General features: G+C 42.0%; 1 protein-coding gene across 1 annotated transcript in view; it reads right to left on the bottom strand.

The window, feature by feature from the left end:
* Positions 1–15,381: 15,381 nt before the first annotated feature.
* The window catches only part of LOC115535238 (interferon-induced protein 44-like), a 13,726-nt gene continuing 8,193 nt past the window's right edge, over positions 15,382–20,914 (bottom strand). The window contains exons 6-8 of the mRNA XM_030346289.1: positions 16,410–16,581; positions 16,189–16,289; positions 15,382–15,761 (exon numbers count right to left, since the gene is read on the bottom strand). Coding sequence (XP_030202149.1) covers positions 15,552–15,761; positions 16,189–16,289; positions 16,410–16,581 — 483 coding nt within the window. The 3' untranslated portion in view covers positions 15,382–15,551. The remainder of the gene's footprint in view (positions 15,762–16,188; positions 16,290–16,409; positions 16,582–20,914) is intronic.

Raw genomic sequence — 20,914 nt, 5'->3', positions numbered from 1 at the left:
GTAACCCATCAATGAACAGAAATGCCAGCCCAAAGTAATGCAATGACGAGAGCTGCAGTGCCTGCCATATCACGCCGTGTGTGCCGTGTGTGCCATGTGTGCCATGTGTGCAATTCAATTCAATTGTATTTGTATAGCCCTTAATCACCATTACAGTCTCAAAGGGCTTAACAAGCCAAATATTTATTACACCCCCCTGACCCAGAAGAAGAAACTCCCTTAAATCAGCAAGGAAGAAATCTTGAGAAGAAAAACATAGTAGGGGATCCCTCCTTCAAGGGATGGCCAATAGTGCAATGGGTGCCATAATTGACATACATTTAAATACAGTAAAAACATGTTAAATTGATGATGGGGTGCTAGCCTGTTAACCATGAGGAGAGTACAGGAATCCAGTCGCAGTCAACGCAACACGCTAGAACTGACAGAATAGTGAATTAGAAAGGAAAAAGTAGCGGAAATCTATGCTTCTACAAATTTAGTAACTGCATTGACAAAAGCTAGAACAAACACACAGCGGTCTTCGCATCGCATCTGTACCGTTTTCGCACCCCTATGTTCCAAACACAAGGCTGCAGAGGTGCGTTTTAAGCTCCAAGCACCACAGAGTCAGCTTCCCTGCTCACCTGTGGCAGCCTATTCCATAAGAAGGGGGCTCGATGAATTACAATAATCCAGTAAATGCGTGAATCAGTTTCTCTGCATCTGCTGCAGATAACATTGGTCTGATTTTTGCAATGATTCTCACATGGAAAAATGCAATTCTATTTATACTTCTAACATGTTGGTCAAGAACAGCAGAGGTTCTTACAGGACACAAAGATTTCTGACGGATTGATGACATTGTATATTATATAGATATAGAGTTCCGGGAGTCCGCAAACGGCAACAATCACTGCTCCTCCATGCTGCAGTTCACTCTGAGAGCTTATTTGTATGCAATGGGCAGCAGCTCATTTGCATTTAAAGCTACAGACACTGTCGTGCTCTTGTTGAAAGTAGCTCGAAACGGGTTGCTTTTAACTAATTTGATTTGGTAAAGTATTTCGGTATGGTAACTATGAAGCAAAAGGGAGGGAATTGTATCTATCACGTGAGAGAGAAATACCGTGAGTTACTTCGAGCCCCGGGCTTAGGCCCGTGGCTCTCTGCTGGTCTACCTATGAGTCTCTGCCCTCCTCTGGCTCCGGGCGCTGAAAAAATGACCAAGTAGGCGTGGCCTATGTGAAGTGGGCGTGGCCTATGTGATGTCTTAGCTGCGGCTTCCGCGTCTGTCTTAAAGATGCTGCCTTCTGTGGTTGGGGTAGATATTACAGCTTGTATGTTTGATCCTGCTCCCTTGTGGCTGTGTGGGGGTAATGCAGCTTGTGTGTTCGATCCTGCTTCCTAGTGGCTGGTGGATTTAATGATTCGTTTCCGTGACCCAGTTTGCGTGATTCGGTTCGCCACGAGGAGTCGTTCGCGAATCGTTCGTTCGTTCAGTCGAGTTTCCGGTAGCACTAACTCCACTGAGTCTGACTGACTCAGCTGAGAACCGTGCAATGGGGTCCATTCCTTGATGCGATTTACTGCTACCGGAAACCAGGCTGAACGAGCATAGGATTCGCGAACGACTCCTCCCAGTTCAGTCGAGTTACCGGTGAATCGATTCACCGGAAACTCGGTTCACCGGAAACTCACCGGAAACTCGCTTTGTTTTGCTTTCGTTTTAAATAAAACTGACACAAAATAATGCCTCACTTCTTTGTTGTCGTTATGACACGTAACATAAAACAATGCCTTACGGTAAAACTTTTTCTTCACGGTTTAACACCATTCAAATAAACTTGTATTGTATTCTACAGCGTATCTAACAATACCAACAACAAACTGCATTATGTTACACTCATGCATTAATAAATCTACAACATTCTTTTTATTTTTTCGTTATCACTCACTAACACAACCTGAGTGACATAGCATCAATCTGCTTGAGTTCGAAGGTATGTCAAGTCTCTGTATCTGGCTGGAATCTTGACTTGTCTCCCAGACCTTGTGTGATGTAATTGTAACTGTGCTTGTCCATCATGAGAGTCAGTGTCCTGATTGACCTCTGTGTCGTTGCCTTCTGTGTCAGACCCAGTGTGTGCCGTTTCAGTGTGTGTGTATATGGAAATGTCCTGCATCTCTGCAGGTGGAAATTCCCTCTCGCCTGTCTTCAGTAGATGCTTTCTGTTCCTCCTGTAGACTCGTCCATCTTGTGTGCGAACTATGAAGGATCTTGGTAGCTGATGTCTTTTCACAACCACAGCTGGCTGCCATGTATCTCCTTTCTGTATCCTGACATTTTCACCTGTTCGTAGATCTGGCAACTTTTGTGTTTGTCTGTCAAAGTAGCTCTTTTGCTTCATTTGTCTGCACTTCAGATTGTCTTGAACTTGAGCTCTATTTTCAAGAGTCAATAGAGTTGTTGATGCTGGAAGTTTGGACTTTAGATGACGTCCCATTAACAGCTGTGCAGGAGATAATCCTATACCCTCCATCTGTGTTTTGCGGTATTCGACCAAAGCAATGTATGGATCGCCATTGCCGCTCTGTGCCTTTTTGAGCATGTTTTTTACTGTTTGTACAGTTCTTTCTGCCTGACCATTAGACTGAGCATGTCCTGGACTGGAAGTAAGATGTTCAAATTCCCAACTCTCAGAAAACCCTCTGAATTCACAACTGGCATATTGTGGACCATTGTCAGAGACTACGGAAACTGGGATTCCGTGCCTAGCGAATGTCGACTCGGCACCTCGGCAGGTTGTGTCACACAACTTGGTGATCTCTGGATATTTTGAATAGTAATCTACGCAGAGCAAATACTCTACACCAGGGGTATTCAATTAAAATTGAAAGAGGTCCAGTTACTAAAATTTCCTCCAGCAAAGGTCTGAATCTTACATTGTCTCTCGAAATAGTGTACCCTGATGTAAATAAAAAACAACGTACGTACATTTCTACATAGTTTATTGTCAAACTTCAAGAATTTTCAAAGTAATATATTTTTATCAATAACAGACAACAGAGACTGAATTTCTTCTGAATAAAATATAGTTCAAGTAAGCCTGAAAACATTCAGAATCTTTTGAAAGTGCAAACACAGCATTGGGCAGCCTGAACTCAGGGCCAATATTTCAAGTAACGCAAAACATTCAGAATCTTTTGAAAGTGCAAACAGCATTGGGCAGCCTGAACTCAGGGCCTATATTTCAAGTAATGTGGTAGAAATTAACCTTACATTCTATGTTAAACTATGATTATTATTATTAGGCCTACATATCATATATATACTTTAATGGTGGAGAAGAGCTGATCACCTCTAACCTAGATGTTGTGTGCCGTGTGACACCAGTGAGTGGGTCCAGGATATGCTCACCTGATGGGCCATGTGATACATCAGTCAGAGAGTCCAGTCTACTCCCATATTGATGTACTCTCTGAAGACAATGCTTACATTCACACATGTGCATCATCTCTGTTTGTATAATGATAATATATGTTCTAAGGTCACATTGGGATTCAGAAGACATAGGAGTATGCTGACATCCACACAGTATGACCCTGATGGGAAATTCTATATTTGATGAAAGTCCAACTTTGTATTGTGTAAGAATTGGGGATATAAGGAGCTGTCCGGGATTCATTCGGTAGTGTGTATTCGAGGATACCACTCGGCTTTGTTGTCTCTCGTTTGCGGGTGGCAATAAACTCTCCATCTATACTTGACCTGGACTCCCCGATTCCTCTTGCTTTTTAGCTAGTTGAAGTGAATTAGATAAGTTATTATTAATGCTACAACATTTGGCGTCACGACCAGGACTGAGGAACAGAGACAGCCCGGCTGCTGGACTGACGGACGGGGCACGAGCGGATCACACAACCCTAGAGCTCGTCTTACCACAAATTAATACGGTTGTTTGATCTGTTCCTGTCCCGTCTGGAAGCTCTGCTGCAGGTAAAGCGTCTCTTCAGTCCAACGAATCAAATTAATCATTGAAGAGAGATTGGGGAGCTCCAGCGAGAGATAGAGTGTGCGCGCGCACAGCCATAGACGCTCTGTTGTTATGGTTAACTAACAGGCGGTTTGTGGTTCTAAATTGATACAAAATTGTTAGAATTCTACTCTAAAGTCCTGTGGCTGTGTTCTAGGGGAACGAATTAGTGTCAAAGTTCCAGTAGGTATAGCAGCGCAGGTCCACGGGTCGCATGATTGCGTACCTGTTGGACTTTTTGAAATCCCATCTGGAGTTATTATTTTATTTTTCATTTAAAAGACGAGTTGAGTGAGTTCCAGTCTTTTATTTTGCATTTTATTGACGAGTTGAGTGAGTTCCAGTCAATACCTTCCCATCTGGAGTTATTATTTTATTTTTCATTTAAAAGACGAGTTGAGTGAGTTCCAGTCTTTTATTTTGCATTTTATTGACGAGTTGAGTGTGTTCCAGTCAATACCTTCCCATCTGGAGTTATTATTTTATTTTTCATTTAAAAGACGAGTTGAGTGAGTTCCAGTCTTTTATTTTGCATTTTATTGACGAGTTGAGTCAGTTCCAGTCAATACCTTCCCATCTGGAGTTATTATTTTATTTTTCATTTAAAAGACGAGTTGAGTGAGTTCCAGTCTTTTATTTTGCATTTTATTGACGAGTTGAGTGAGTTCCAGTCAATACCTTCCCATCTGGAGTTATTATTTTATTTTTCATTTAAAAGACGAGTTGAGTGAGTTCCAGTCTTTTATTTTGCATTTTATTGACGAGTTGAGTGAGTTCCAGTCAATACCTTCCCATCTGGAGTTATTATTTTATTTTTCATTTAAAAGACGAGTTGAGTGAGTTCCAGTCTTTATTTTGCATTTTATTGACGAGTTGAGTGAGTTCCAGTCAATACCTTCCCATCTGGAGTTATTATTTTATTTTTCATTTAAAAGACGAGTTGAGTGAGTTCCAGTCTTTTATTTTTCATTAAAAGACGAGTGAGTGAGTCCCAGTCTTTTTTCATTAAAAGACGAGTGAGTGAGTCCCAGTCTTTTTTCATTAAAAGACGAGTGAGTGAGTCCCAGTCTTTTTTCATTAAAAGACGAGTGAGTGGTCCCAGTCTTTTTTCATTAAAAGACGAGTGAGTGAGTTCCAGTCTTTTTTCATTAAAAGACGAGTGAGTGAGTCCCAGTCTTTTTTCATTAAAAGACGAGTGAGTGAGTTCCAGTCAGTATCTTGTGCAAACAAATTCGGCCGTTTTTTCGATACACTATTGAACGTGGTATAAACAGTTTCCTTCTGTATTTAAGTTGTGTTGGATTAAGTTGCCTCGGAGGCTTTTACAATCCGTTTTGTTTTTAGTTTATCCTGTCATTAATAAGACAGTCAGAGAATAAATAACTTGTCTGGTACAAGTGGGCGAAACCTTATCTACGGGTGTGTTCTCTTAGCCTGTGGCCAGAAAGGGTGGGGGCCTAGGAGCAGAGAAAAGTTGGGACGCACCTCCCAATCAACAGAGAGAGAGAGCAACGCACGGGAGGAGTGCACATTTATAGCTTAGAGATAATAAAATAATTTGTCTAACGAGTTGAATAAACTCAAATAAATTGTATTAAAAAAAGTGTTTATACACCTAGAGAGAATATGAATATAGTAAAGACGGCTGCAGAGATTTTGAGTAGAGACCGTCTATTGCTCAAAGGTGAGATGAAAAAGATCTCTGAGAAATGGGAAGAAAGGACAGAAGTATCAGGCATTATATGGCCCATGGGAGGGACTTTTGATCCAATAATGTATAGGGACATGGAGGTAGTGATAAGGAATTACATAGATAACAGAAGTGGTAAAACGGCCTTGGCGAAGAGGGACAGGGAAAAGTTAGTACTAGCTTTGTTCCTAGAGGAAGGAGAGAGATGTCGAACATTACAGAGAGTGGCGGGAGAAATAATAGCTAAGAACAAAAAGGCTCAACCATTGCCTCTGAAGGTTGAGCCACCGCTATACAAACCAGTGTCAGTCTATCCATTGTTAAAAGGCATGGTAGCGATTAAAGGGGAGGTTACACTAGATGAGGAGGAAAAGCAATGTAACACACAGGAAAGAAGGGGCGCACCCATACACATGGACTGTTATGAGGGGATTAGAAATGTAGGAGAAGAGTGTGACGATGCTAAAACTAGATCTAGCGAAAGTGAGGTCGAAGATGGGGATAGTGATAATAGGCATGTGGACGAAGAGATTTTGGTGAAGTCCATTAGTAAAAAAGCTAGGAGGAAATTAAGAAATCGGAACAAGAAACAGGGAGAGAGTTCCCGTGTGGATCAAGGGCCAGAGGAACCTTGCCGTAGTACAGCATTACGAAGCCCCCTGGCACTCGAAACACAGGGGAAACCAAGGGGATCACATAGAGAAAGAAGAGCACCCGACACATCATCAGGAAATTATCCTATTCTAATCAATGGACAGCAGGCATTCTCTCCCCCGATAGAACAGCCTCAGAGCCAACAGTCACCTAATCCACCCATTACACATGTTCACATCCATAATTATGGGAACCCCACTAATAGAAACAGGCAGAATCAGAATGAGGGGCCCCAAGGTCAGTTTAGAAACAATAAACAACAAGGATCTCAAGGACAACACAGATGTCCTTTAATATGTTATGGGTGCAACCAGGAAGGGCATAGTAAGAAAAGTTGTTTAATTAACCCTTTCCCACCCCAGCAAGGACAGGGTAACGGCTATCAGGGAAGGCAAGAACAAGGAGATAGCTCCCAGCCAGGTCCTATTATGGGACAGGGATACTAGGGGTGCCCAGAGAATTCACAAGGGGAGGGTCAGTTTGTAGCAATCACAAAACAAGCCGATGAGGAATCAATACTACAGGTTCTTGTTAATGATAGAGCCACGCCAATGGTGGCCGACACTGGAGCCACTTACACTTGTGTAGGTTCAAAGTATGCCTCTCACCTCCCCAGTGGCAGGGAAATTCGCCAAAACTGTAGGATTCATAGTCAATACCTATTTCAACTCCAAGGGTGACAATCTGAGAAATTCTTATTTTCAGAGTGAGTGAGTGAGTGAGTGAGAGAATGGATTTGCATTGTGCTGAATAGATTACATTTGTGATTGGATGTACACTGTACTACTTGGTCCTTCGATATAAGCTGTGGCCCCTTAATGGCCCCTGTTTTAGGAAAATCAGAGAACCACCACTGGGATCGATGACTGTGGTTCTGTGTGTCGCGACAACCTTTGAGACTCTCCATAGCGTCGTGGTACCATGTGATATGAATCAGTAGAACTTGGTACACAAAGCAATTGGTGAAACACTGTGTTGGTTCAGAGGGATACAGCATGTTGGGTAAGGGAGAGGATTGAGAGGATTCTGGATGTGATGAGTTTAATGTAAAGGACACAGAGAGAGATGGTAGGGCCCAACCCAGAGGTGATAAATCAATGGAGAGCCAAGTATCGAAGTATTAGAGCTACATGGTAATCACAGGTTTTAAGGGTAATTAGCTAGACTCCATAAAATGAACAATTAGCGTTCAATGTTGTCAATAACATGCACACCGCTCGTCCACAGAAGTCCAGGGGGCTACCAGCGCTGGGGATTCTTATTAGAAGAATTCAGGGTAAACACAGTTGCACTCCTCAAAAGAGGAGCTCAGCTTACCCAAACCTTGGACTCCGCAGTGGATAGGTGGATGTTGTTTTGGTGTTTGGACCTGACGAGGTCTAGGTGCCAAGATAACACAAATAAAATATTTCCTAAGGAATTACGATAATAACGGACATTTATTAAAAGTGGTCGTACAATCTAGAAATAATAACCAAATACTTCAAAATTAGACTAAATGAGTACGTTAAAATATTATTCAAGTTTATGAATTCATGTTATCCACAATGACAAATGTCATTTAAAATTAAATAAGTAAAATATAATAAAAAAGGGTGTGTGTTTGAGCCTGCTCTCGTGTGTGTGTTAGGGCCACAGAGGCAGGGGAGAATGCTCTCCCACTTAGTGTGATGGAATACACGAAGGGGTACCAAAAGCTTACTTCAGACAAAACATGCAAACAACAGGTAGAATATAATAAGATTAGATCGCCCAATTTAAATAGTGAGTATAGGACAATCGGGTGGAATAATAAAGGGAATTATGATTATGAGTAACGGTTAACACAGAAGTGAATCGCCTAATATTGAAAATGCAAGTTTTAATATTGTGATTTTTTGTTTTATTTTCACATCTCCTTAGTTAAGGACAATAGGTGGATTAACGCTACATCTGCTGGGAAGGGATCCTACATGCTAGGTCTCAATTTACATTCAGAAGTGGTGGGTTTACCTTTCAAATGCCATGACTGCTGCTGCAACACTTTTATAGGATATTAGCATTTGATAATATGATACTTTTAACTCTGATAAATTACCTTTAGATTCACCCCATCATATATCCCCCGCACACACAGGGTCAAATTTTAGTTGTTGTTGTAGCTGCTCTGGTGTGTCCATTACAGCCTTGGCTGCATGGGCAATTGTGATTGAAGACTCTGTCTCCATCCCTCCACTTTGTGGTCAAAACCACCTTATGGGTGGGGTTTGATTGTATCCCAGGCACGGCATCCTGCATTAAGCCAGTATGGAAGGCTGGTTAGCCAACGACGGGTAAGATCCCACCTTGAAGACCGGGACAACCTAAAACAGGCACAGTCACGATAACTTGGCAGTCACTGTGAGCACTGGCTCACTTGATGATGAAGTGACAAACTGCAACCATCATAGGAAGAGCCGGAGGGTCAAAGGTGGAGGGGGAACAGGAGTCAGATATGGCAGCCCCAGCAGCAGAGGTGGTGGTCTTGGGACAGGGCATGTTGCGTTTTATTTGACAGTTGAGGCATGAAGGCCTGCTGACGCATGAAATCTTTTCGGTTTAGTGCATGACTTGGTAACGGCGTGGTTTCAGGGCGGCTGATGGTAAAACCCACAAATATCAACCTTTGGTTTTGGATATACTGGCTTCGATTTCCCTTCCCAATAGATTGGTTTTATTTTACGGATGGTTAAGGTTAGGAGTTCCAATGTTGGTTCCACCAACGGCGTTGTTAGGGTTGCCTATCATTTAAATGCGCATGGTTTTGACCATTGCGCAAGGGGGGAGGTGTTGAGGAGTGTTGAGGAGAATTAGAAAACAAGGTTTTTTCTTCACTATAATTGCAAACAATAATTGATAAACCAACTAAATGAGTATAAATTATGTGCAAAAAACAATGTAAGAAAAAGAATCACTGCTACATTGGGACACATTCCCACACCTGAAGGACCATTTTGGACCGTTGTGCATGTTAGTTATCCTTGACAGGTTCAGCAGATGGGTAGAAGCAGTCCCATCAAAAGACCAAAGTGAGGCTACAATAATCAAGTTTCTGACTAGAGAAGTCATGCCAAGGTTTGAAATTCAATCAGAGATAAGCTCAGACAATGGGCCGGCGTATATTCAGCAAACACTGTTTCAAGCACTAAATAGAACTGGTTAGATGCAATTATTATCTTCACACACACACACACAACTACACACACACACACACACACACACACACACACACACACACACACACACACACACACACACACACACACACACACACACACACACATACACACACACACACACATCTATCTACACATATACACACATCCACACACACACACACACACATCTATACACACATAAAACATTAAATAAGGAATGCAAATGAGGTATTATCAATTATAAATACAAACATATTTAAAACACATACAAATTTCGGGTCCAATGTTTCCAGAAGCAAGGTGAGTACCTTGTATCTCTCTGAGAGATATCAATTAGACATCAATTAATATCTATAGCAATACTGAGTTATCACTTACGAGCTAATAGAATGACACAGCTAACTTTGCACGTAATACTTACGGTTAGATTCATGCTTTCACTTACATTTCAAGGGCCCCATAAGGGACTTCCATTGGAACAATTAAAAATAGAATCAAAGGAAATATGTTTTTGAACAACTAACTGCTGTACATGAGTTTGTATTTCTACAATAGAAACGCAAAGTTCCAGAGCCAAATGCAGACACACCCGGAGCCTACAAAACTACGTCCGCCAAGCAAGGAGTAACAGTCACATGATGCAATAGTGGCAGGGGTTTGAATGAATTCTGTTTTTGTGTTCAACCATTCACAAAAATATTGATTGCATAATTTATATAAAATCAGCAGCATTTTGTCAAATTTACTATGGATACAGCAGACGGACTATCAGAACAATTAGATGCCACCTCCCGAATGATCTATCAAATTAAGCTAGTCTTGGTTATGCATTGGCAGAACCAAGAGGGGTGTGTGGGATGATAGGGGCGACTTGTTGTGCTTTTATTTTTTTTAACAACAGAGTTCCGGCGCTGGAAGGATTATAGTGCCTCAGATTAGAGTTAGCGGAGAACTCTGGAATTAATAACCCCTTCTCAGGACGGATGGAGAGCCTGTGAGCAGTGAGTGCTCAAGGAGCACCAGGTGTCATCCAAGAGTACATGGAGATCCAGTTCAACCTGTGAACACAAATGAGGATCCAAAGGAGGCGCGACCCGATCGCCACTGGACGGTTGGGGACATATGCCCTTGCCAAGGAGGGACGAACATTGGACTGTGATGTCTCAAACACCAGGTGGAGGCTCACGAAATGTGCTAGTAACCTCTTCATGTGAGCCGGCCTCGTGATCTACAAGGCTTGATTTCAGCCAACAGGAGCAACATCTATGACCTTGTCCAAAACCCCCCACCTGTATCCTGCGCACCAATACATGAAGATCACCTGAGCCATTCAGGTCCGTGCAAACCTACAGGCAAATTCAAGATTTCAAATGCTGAAATGTCCATGTTTGGGTACATTATCATGACGCATATTTTTGAAATTATTAGTTTTTAGTTTATTATTATGTCACATATTTTGGAGAATGGTGATTTTCAATGCATGCTGAAAACATATTGTTATGATTTTTATGAGGGTATTTTAGGCACACATTTGATTTGGTTGTATTCTAAATGTGGAAACATTGTGGTGTTATGTTTAGAAAGGTTTTTTGATCTTTTTATGAATACTTTGGGGGAGTCAAAAGTATTGGACATAATACACCACATTTGGCAATCTTTTTCATCACCAGGTTGCGATCCCTGGATGCAGGTTGAGACTCCTGCTTTAGATTAGTGGTGTTTTTTCTAGGTAGCCAGATGTGGTGCTATTCTGATCCAATTACCGGCACGTAATCTCATAGACTAATTAATAGATAAAGGGGACAGGGGATAATTTCAGTAATAGAGATGATGTTATTGTTTTCTTTTATTTTAGGCTTGGGCAAGCCTCAAAGGGGGGATATGTGGTAGAAATTAACCTTACATTCTATGTTAAACTATGATTATTATTAGGCCTACATATCATATATATACTTTAACGGTGGAGAAGAGCTGATCACCTCTAACCTAGATGTTGTGTGCCGTGTGACACCAGTGAGTGGGTCCAGGATATGCTCACCTGATGGGCCATGTGATACATCAGTCAGAGAGTCCAGTCTACTCCCATATTGATGTACTCTCTGAAGACAATGCTTACATTCACACATGTGCATCATCTCTGTTTGTATAAGGATAATATATGTTCTAAGGTCACATTGGGATTCAGAAGACATAGGAGTATGCTGACATCCACACAGTATGACCCTGATGGGAAATTCTATATTTGATGAAAGTCCAACTTTGTATTGTGTAAGAATTGGGGATATAGCTGTCCGGGATTCATTCGGTAGTGTGTATTCGAGGATACCACTCGGCTTTGTTGTCTCTCGTTTGCGGGTGGCAATAAACTCTCCATCTATACTTGACCTGGACTCCCCGATTCCTCTTGCTTTTTAGCTAGTTGAAGTGAATTAGATAAGTTATTATTAATGCTACAACAGTAACGCAAAACATTCAGAATCTTTTGAAAGTGCAAACAGCTTTGGGCAGCCTGAACTCAGGGCCTATATTTCAAGTAACGCAAAACATTCAGAATCTTTTGAATAAAATAAAAGTGCATCTTTAAGAAAAACAATTAACAAAAGACCTTTGAGCTGCCCACCCCCTTTTTTTACATGCATTAACTACATTTCAAATAAAATAACACAGGGACCTTAGGCTAAAGCCGACATTTGTAGTAAAATAAAACGGGGCAGAATGAATAAAAGAAAAGTGCAGAGCTTTGAGCAGCTCCCTTTCTCCTCTCTCTTTTTCTCCTCACCTTCCTCCCTTTCCAAATTCCTTTCCTAGTGAGAGAAATGGGCATGTAACTGTCCTGCCAGCAGTTTGAATCTTGGCTTGAATGGGGTAAGTGCCATTCTCATGCTCATGTGGAGATGCTCATTGGTGAGCCTGGAACGGTACTTTGTTTTAATAATGTTCATCGTAGAGAAAGCTGTCTCACAGCTGTAGGTTGATCCAAACATGGTTAAGATGTGAAGTGCTATTTTGGTTAGACAAGGGAACATCGTTTCAGGCACAATCTGTAACCAGAAAGTGGCAGTCAGTTGCTTCAAAATGCTCTCTCAGAGCAATATCTGCTTGCAGATCAGTGAGCTCTAACTGTAAAGATCCAGGATGTGCCCACTTGAAGGTCTGTTGAACCTCCTTTGAAAATCCTCTGATTTCTCTGATAAGGAATGGATTCTCAATCAGCAGGAGGAGCTGGTGTCCAAGTTTGAAGCTGTCAAATCGTTGACTAAAGTTTCCAATCAGCTTGTCTATGAAGCCGACGTAAGGAGAAATGTCTCCCTCACCCTGAATTTGTTCCCGCATTTGTGGGAAGTGCTCACACTCTCCTTGGAGATCTTCTTTGAAAATGTTCAGCTTCATCTGGAAGGAGCGGACATTTTTCATCAGATCACAGACAGAATTTTTCTGACCCTGCAGCTTTAAATTGAGCTCATTAAGGTGTCCTGTGATGTCCACCAAAAAAGCCACCACATCCATCTTGTGCTTATCTTGCAAAAAGTTTGCAAACTGTGTTGCTTTTTTACTCTTGAGCTGCTGTAAGAAAGCAGCAATTTCCTTTCGGATGGACCAGAAGCGTCCCAGTGCATTCCCTTTGCTCAGCCATCTAACATTGTTGTGGAGCAGTAGGTCATTTGCATCTGCCTCTGTTTCTTTCAGAAATTCTCTTAGCAGTCGATGCTGAACGGATGAGGATGCCCTGAGGAAGTTGATGAGTTTCATCGTGGTATTCATTATTTCAGCAAACCCTTCACACAGAATAGCACAGAGAACAGTCTGGCGGATGATACAGTGGTAGGCTATGAGATCAGAGTTGTCTTGTTTCATCCGTGCCACAGCCCCCTTCTCTCTCCCAACCATGGCAGGTGCACCATCTGTGGTGACTGAGACTACTTGCTTCAGATTAATCTTTCTTTTTGTGAGCATCTCCTTTATCACCTCATGTATATCCTCTCCTCTTGTGTTTGTCTCAAGTGGCATTAAACCCAACAGGTCTTCACACATCTCTTTCTTCTCTTTGTGAAGAAATCTCACATACACCAAAAGCTGGGCATTATCCGTTATGTCTGTGGATTCATCAATGGCTAAGGATATGCATAATGCGTTCTGAACAGCTGCATCAAGCTGTGCCAGTACATCCTCTGCTAATAGTTCGGATTTTCTGGTTGTTGTTGGAGCTGACAATGGTATTTGCTTGATTTTTCTACACATGTCGTCTTTTTGTTGACCGTCAAGTAAAGTCTCTGCTGCCGCATTTAAGCACTCCTTCACAACTGTGCCATCGCTGAATGCTTTCTTGTGTTGAGCCAAAATCCACGCAATCTTTAATGAACACTCATTTGCACGTTGCTGGCCTGTAAATGTATGCGTGAGGACACGGGTAGACCTGTCATACTGTGCTTTCAGTTCGATCATTTTACTTGCCCTCACTGCGGACTTCGGTGGGTACCTTTCCTCAAACGACCCGTGTTTGGTCTCATAGTGACGCTTAACGTTGCCACTTTTTATTAACGCCACAGTTTCGCAGCATATGAGACACAGTGGTTTAGAACTGGCTGTAGGCAGAATGAACATGTATTTTTCTGTCCATTCATCTTTAAAAGTTTGGTTTTCAGCATCTACTTTTCTCACTTTTGAGCAAGCCATCTCTCATCTCCTCACTCTCACTCGAGTCTAGCGCGTGCGGGAAGGTAAACAATCGATTTGATTGGCTTGGCTATTGATGACGCACCTGTCGTATTAACTAGATTAGCTGCGCATGCACTTTCTTTTATTTAATATTAGAATTTTAACGGGTCCGGGCAGAACCGTCACTGGGTCCGGACCCGGACCCCAGTCCGCCATTTGGTGATGCCTGCTCTACACTGTAAAAACGAAAACTTAAAATTGTTGGTCTCATTATGATTTCTGAGTAAAATGAATATAAAACATTAAGTATTCATGTCAACTGTGCAATGCACTTTAGTCCAAACAACAATATTGAGTTTTGGGTCAAGAGTTGGGCTCACTGTAGTATCTTTGTTAGCAAGACACACAGGTTTAAGTCAGACTCTGTCTGAGGCTGGGCCAACTACGGTGCACATGCGCATTTCGACCCTTTGGAAAATACGGGGTTTCCTAACGGAATTTTCAGATGGTAAATATTGTGGCGACTCCTACCCCCGGGGAGTCTGGGTATTCGTGATGCCGGTTGGGAAAAAGGGGTTTATTGCCTTTTGTCAATTTGTTTCTGTTAGGTTAAGTGGGGTTAACGGATTTGGGGTCTTTATTGTTTGTGTGTTGTTTATTGTGCGTAGTGTTGCCGCCACCGTTACCGAGACTTGCATGTCCGTTGGTTGGGTGTGCGGTGCGCTGTTTGTTGTGAGTGTGTGTTAAATAAAGGCAGGTCTCGGGATCGTGCGGTGTATGAGGCACGAGAGTTGCGTCACCGTTTAACCTGGGCTCCCGTCTCGTGCAGAACAAGTTTGACCATAATGTCAAACTTGTTCTGCACTTTGGTTTGCTGCATTTAGACAGCGATTCTCTGCTGCTGAACTAGCTACATGTTGCTTGTACTATTGCTGTCTGGCATTCAGAAATGTAAAATGGAAGTTTCCAATTATTAATTTTAATAAAGTGAACTTAAAACTTGTTTTGCATTCTTTGAAATTTTTTTTTTTTAATAATAATATTAACCTTGTTTGAAATATTAAGTTAACACCCCTGACTTATTTTTTTGAGTTTTGTAAAATATAAAAATCTTAGTTGGTATAACGATGATCTTTTGATGGGCTCAAAACTCAAACTTGATTGCAGTAAGTTGCCTTGCAATTTTGAGTTTTCTCAACTTTTTATTCTTTACAGTGTACATAATTAACTACACCTCACACAATGCCACACCCCAAAGGACCCAGGAGGCGCTACACGCAAACAAGCGACAGTCAGAACCTTCCCAGGATCCTTTGCGGTACTCGGCACGTCCACGGTCGCCACAATGCATCAAGCAGGCTAACAAACTACTGGGGCACATTCTTTGCCCAAGTAGAAACAACTACCTTCAGCTTTATTCAAGCGGTCATTTGCGATTTGAATAATTTGTCTCAGTGCTTTTAGTATCAGCATATCAATGTCACTATTCAAGTCGTGTTCTTCATGGTAATTCTTCAAAGGAAAGATGTTGGTCAAAGGAATTCCCAGCTTACTTTGGAGCTCCTCCATCTGAAAAGTGCAGCAGTTTTAACTAATGATGTGTGAACTTTAAGCTGTGTCTCAAATTAATAATAAAACAATAATAAAACAGCAAAACAACAAACAAATGATTCAACATTGGTCACATTTGTTGTCAAAGAGAGAGCAGAAAGTAGTTCAATCCAAATGGGATCAATAACCCTGCTGCACTCATTGTTTTCCTATTTCTATTCCAATATCTCACAGGCGCATTAGTTAAACAAGAAAATGCACTGAATCATGGTCATCAAAACATAACAACAGCTTGTGAACGCTATCCATACAAAGTAACAACATGTGAAAGACAGCTGATTTTAACTAAATGTAAAAAAAAGTGCCATCCACACATAGGACCTTCCATCCACGCATAGGACCTACCATCCACACATAGGGCCTACCGACCACACATAGAACCTACCATCCTCCTGATGCGCTTGCTTTTGTAGACATTTGTAATGCTTTTTTTAACGAGTGGACAGGTTTCATCAATGTTTGTCAGAATGGCCATCTGTGGAATGTCTGAACACAGACAGAACAGGAACATAGGTCATTGTTAGCTTGGTTCTCAAAACTAGCAACACAAACTATGCCTCAAACAAAACCCAGTTACACACATGGAGGCACTCCCGTTATTCTCACCATAGTCTCTGGCAGCTGTTGTGATGACATTCATCTTGTTCAGGGTATCATCCTTCATCATAGGCAAAGCGTTGGCAGAAACAACACAGACAAGTATGTCTACCATGTCATTTCTATCGGGGTTCTTGTTGTAGCCTTCATCGGACGGTTGCAATGGAGATTTAGCATTGAACTGAAATTTGATGCAAAATAAACTGTTGTTTGATGGTCCTATTTCATGCACAATGACTTAATACTTCAAGGGGCTGTAAGTACGATTTGATACTTATTACCCCATTTGGAAAGGTCTAGATTTGCTCACGCCTAATACATGCTGGTTTCAAGAAGTCCAGCCAGCCTTATTTTCATGGGATTATAATAATGAATATTATATTCCATTGCTGCCAAGTCTACACTAACTACCACACGCAGACCCAGTAAGAATTAAGGGAAGCCTAAATGAAGCTTGATTCAGTTACGATTGGGACTCATGCTTCAATCTAACCTGGAGCAAAGGTGGAACCCAGCAGGCCAGCAGTGAAGCATGTATGTAGTAGGCGGGGGACGCTACAGCACGTTAAAAGAAATAAATAAATATATTTTATTTATATATATAGACATTAAAAAAGATATTATACAAACTATAAAACCAACATTCAAATTACGTTCTAACCAGTGTTGCCACAGTTACCTTGCTCCTTAAAATAGTAATTTAGTTACTTTACAGATTATTTGATTTTAAAAGTAACTAAGTTAGATTACCTGTTATTTTATTAGTTACATTTATATTGACCCTAACCCTTACATTTAGCTGCGACAACACCCCCTGACGCCTCAAAATAAAAAATGACAATCGGTTTTTGCCAATACCCCCCCCCCCCCCCCCCCCCCAAACAAATAATTCGGGGGGTATCAGTACCTCTTGTATACAGGGCCCAGAATTTGGTGCTACGGCCCTCGGTGCACACACTGACACACGGCTTTCGACCGCTTACGCCATGCGTAGACAAAATATCACTGCACGCTTTACGGGGCGATCAGCAGACGAATCTCCAGGTGCGTGACGTAAATAGCGCGTTCTAGCGCTCGAGCTGCTCGGACCTCCCCGTGGGTTTAGTTCTCTGGCGTTAACGTAGAGGCTCCCACGTGTCTCTCAGCTGCCGTCGCTCCAGAGCGACACACACACACACACACACACACCAGTAGCGGTTCCTGGGCGAGCTCACCAGGGAGGCAAACATGAACACGCATTCATGAACGCGCGCAGTGCACCCGCACACTCTTTTCTAAAGCGTAGGCCTACACAACTTTAAAAAAAACATACTCGCGTGATGCGTCGTTTTGAGGCGCTGTCACGTTAAAATTGTACCGGGGGCGAAAATTGTACCGGCCTACGTCATCCATAGTAATCCATTCCAAACCTGCATGGCAACCGACGATCGCGTCGCCCGTTGCCTGGCAACGGGCGATCGTGTCGTTGACGGGCAACGGGCGATCGCCGGCCCGACGCGCAGCAGAGGGCCGAACAACGCCCCTTAACAGTGGTATAATGAGCACATACCACAGCCTGTCGTGATCTATTGCTTAAATCTATCTATTACCTATAATCTATTCTCTAAATTAAATTAAGGAAATTCAATTAACACAAGCTAGCTAGACTATGATACACATTAAGCACTCAGTTTACTAGCTAAATTCGATTAAACAATTAAATGCAATACAAATATAAAGTAAAAACAAGTCTTATCTAGCGATTCGTTATCTGTATTATATTATTTCGTCTTGGGCATCATGAGCGTGATTGAAACCTGCCTGGCAACGGACAACCCCTTACGTAATCAGTTGTCCGTTGCCTGGCAACGGACAACTGATTACGTACCCGGTACAATTTTCGCCCCCGGTACAATTTTAACGTGACACCTCCAGCACGATAATATATATATTAGAGACCTTATCCAATCAGATTATTTCCCTGTGCTGTCCCCGGGTAAAAAATAATCTAGCCGAGGCCTTCAGAATCCTGAGAGAATCCCCTCGCGGTATACGCTAATGGGGACTATGTTGGTGATGACATGTTCTTCAACCAATCAGATTTCGAGTATGCCGAGTTGGGCGTATCCTTTTACACGTCTAGGGCTTCTAGCTGGCCTTGTTGTTTGGCGCCATCAGGAGGAAAACAAAAAAAAATTACAACTAGCTAGCAGCGAAATTATAGAGATCATTATGTTAGATTAGATTCACTTTAATTACAATGGATGACAGAGGAGAAGGACTGGAAATTTCTCAGAAAAGCTAGAAATTGTGAAACAGGGACGACCAACACCGCAGCTAGCTGCTCTGACCCAGCCGGGCAAAGGATTTGTGCGGCACTTTCAATCCAGCAACTACGAGAGGTATAGTTGACTGACAGCGTCAAGTGGTCATGTAATCTGTATTGCTGGGAATGCTTGCTATTTGCAACGGATCGATGTTGTGTTTGGAGCCACGTTGGGTTTTCCAACCTGAGTTGTCTTACAAAGTCCGCATTGAGACACCAAAGTACGGCGGGCCACTTGCATGCAACAGTCTTGTTGGAGACGTTCGGAGACACCCGAGTGGATTTCAACTCAATGAGCAAGTAAGAAGGGAAACAGAGCTCCACAACGAAATGTGATGTGATTTTTTTGAATTAGTTCTTGTTTGGTAGTATTGAATGTGTATGAATTTATTGCAAAAGTCCTCTGAATCAAGCACAGGTTCTAGTAAAGAAGCACGTACTTGACAGCGTTTTTACTAAATGACTGAGAATCTGACAAATTTTACGGTCTTTTCATCTTATGACTAGGGTAGGCTACGTGCGTTTTGTTGTGGTTGTTTTGTCTTAAAAAAAAAAAAAAAAATTCTTAAAGACTGTTCAGTAGTCAGGGTTATATTGGGTGGTTACATCAACATGGCAATAACCCTGACGTCATTATTAAGTCATTTGAAAAGCTGTTTACTTCAGGATGATTGCATTGAAGGCCTCATGGTAAAAGTCACAGCCCGCCTCTGATTTCATGTAGACATGTTGATTTCATTTAATCGCCGAACCAACCAGTGATACAGCACCTGCTAAAATGCCTCCCCGTTGTATTTGCAAGTGACGTGCCAGCATCATCCTTGAGTGAAAATCTGGTGTCTTAATAAAACAGAGCGGTAGGCCTCATAGGCGTCGATTACGCCGGGGACACGTCCCCCCCAGATTTCGTCAAGAATAATTTTGTACCCACCACTTTAAAAAAAAATATATATATATATATCGAGGTGAATTATTATCGATTATTACACTGGTCTTCTAAATGCCGTGGAATGCTCTGTTCACTTGCATGGGCTCTTCACAACTTCCGGCGGTGAATGCTAGATATAAATTGACCGCTGTCAAGGAAAACAAAGAACTTTTTGCCTATAATGACGTCTTTGGTATCACTCCTCAAGTAGTCCGGTAACTTTTAAACCACAGCGTCTTCTGTCAACGTCTTTGGCAGACTATTTCTCTGCTGATCAACACTACGAATGCTGCTAACCAATGAATTGTAAAAAGCCACACCAGGCTTTTTGTTTTTGCACGTAGCCGTGTAATGAGCGGGATAATGTATAGAACGTCGCCGGTCGAAATTAAGCCCCTTCAGTGGGAAGCAATTAACCTCGCGTCGGTGTCCTGTTCGCCCTGTCTGGGTTTATTTTCCCGATAATGACCGGCATTCTATACATTATCCCTTACTTATTACCGACTCTTCTCATTGCTGTAGACTACATTCGTATTCGGTTGCTAAGCGACGTCAACGAATTTGGCGATATTATTTCTCTGCTGATCAACGCTACGAATGATAACAAATACATTGGAAAAAGACACACTGTGTGAAGTTATTTTTTCGATTTGGCAAGTAGCCATTACTAATAATACCAATACTCTTTGGCTGGGATGATGAGGCATCAGACAATCAAGTAATTTTAGCCTGAATACATAGGCACCAGAGCAGGTTGCTAGTACCATGGACAGTATCAGAACGATAATCTGTTGAACTAAATGGATGTGGCAGGCTACACCACGGGATGCATCTGCAGACCACTGCCACATAAATAAAGGTAAGACGCGATATTTATTGCTTAAGATTTGCTGGTGGAAATAAGTCAGCTCTGCAAGAGATTTGGGCTGCCAACTCAAGTGCCATTAATGCATTTAAGGACATCATTGAGAGCAATGGGGACACTACACCTGATGACCTCAGGCCTTTAATGAACGGCGATAAAAAGTAATTCTACGCAGCACTACGGAGTGTGAAAGGGGATTCAATGAGAGGAACCTTGTGAAGGCCTGACGAGAGGCCATCGCTTGGCCAAAGACATGAGAACGAGACCTGTCGTCGATCCCCTTAATGCCCACCCTTACCCATTATGTTGATTAATTTGACTGCTTTGTTAAAATGTACACATGTAGGCCTGTCAAATTTCATTTCTATGGCAGCGCCGTCTGCTCAACTGTTTCCCTGCCGAATGAAAAGCAACAT

Source organism: Gadus morhua, chromosome 2, assembly GCF_902167405.1.
Source record: "Gadus morhua chromosome 2, gadMor3.0, whole genome shotgun sequence".
NCBI classification, from domain to species: Eukaryota; Metazoa; Chordata; class Actinopteri; order Gadiformes; family Gadidae; genus Gadus; species Gadus morhua.
Note: the sequence above shows the minus strand (reverse complement) of the source record. Positions and strands in the feature narration are given on the sequence as shown.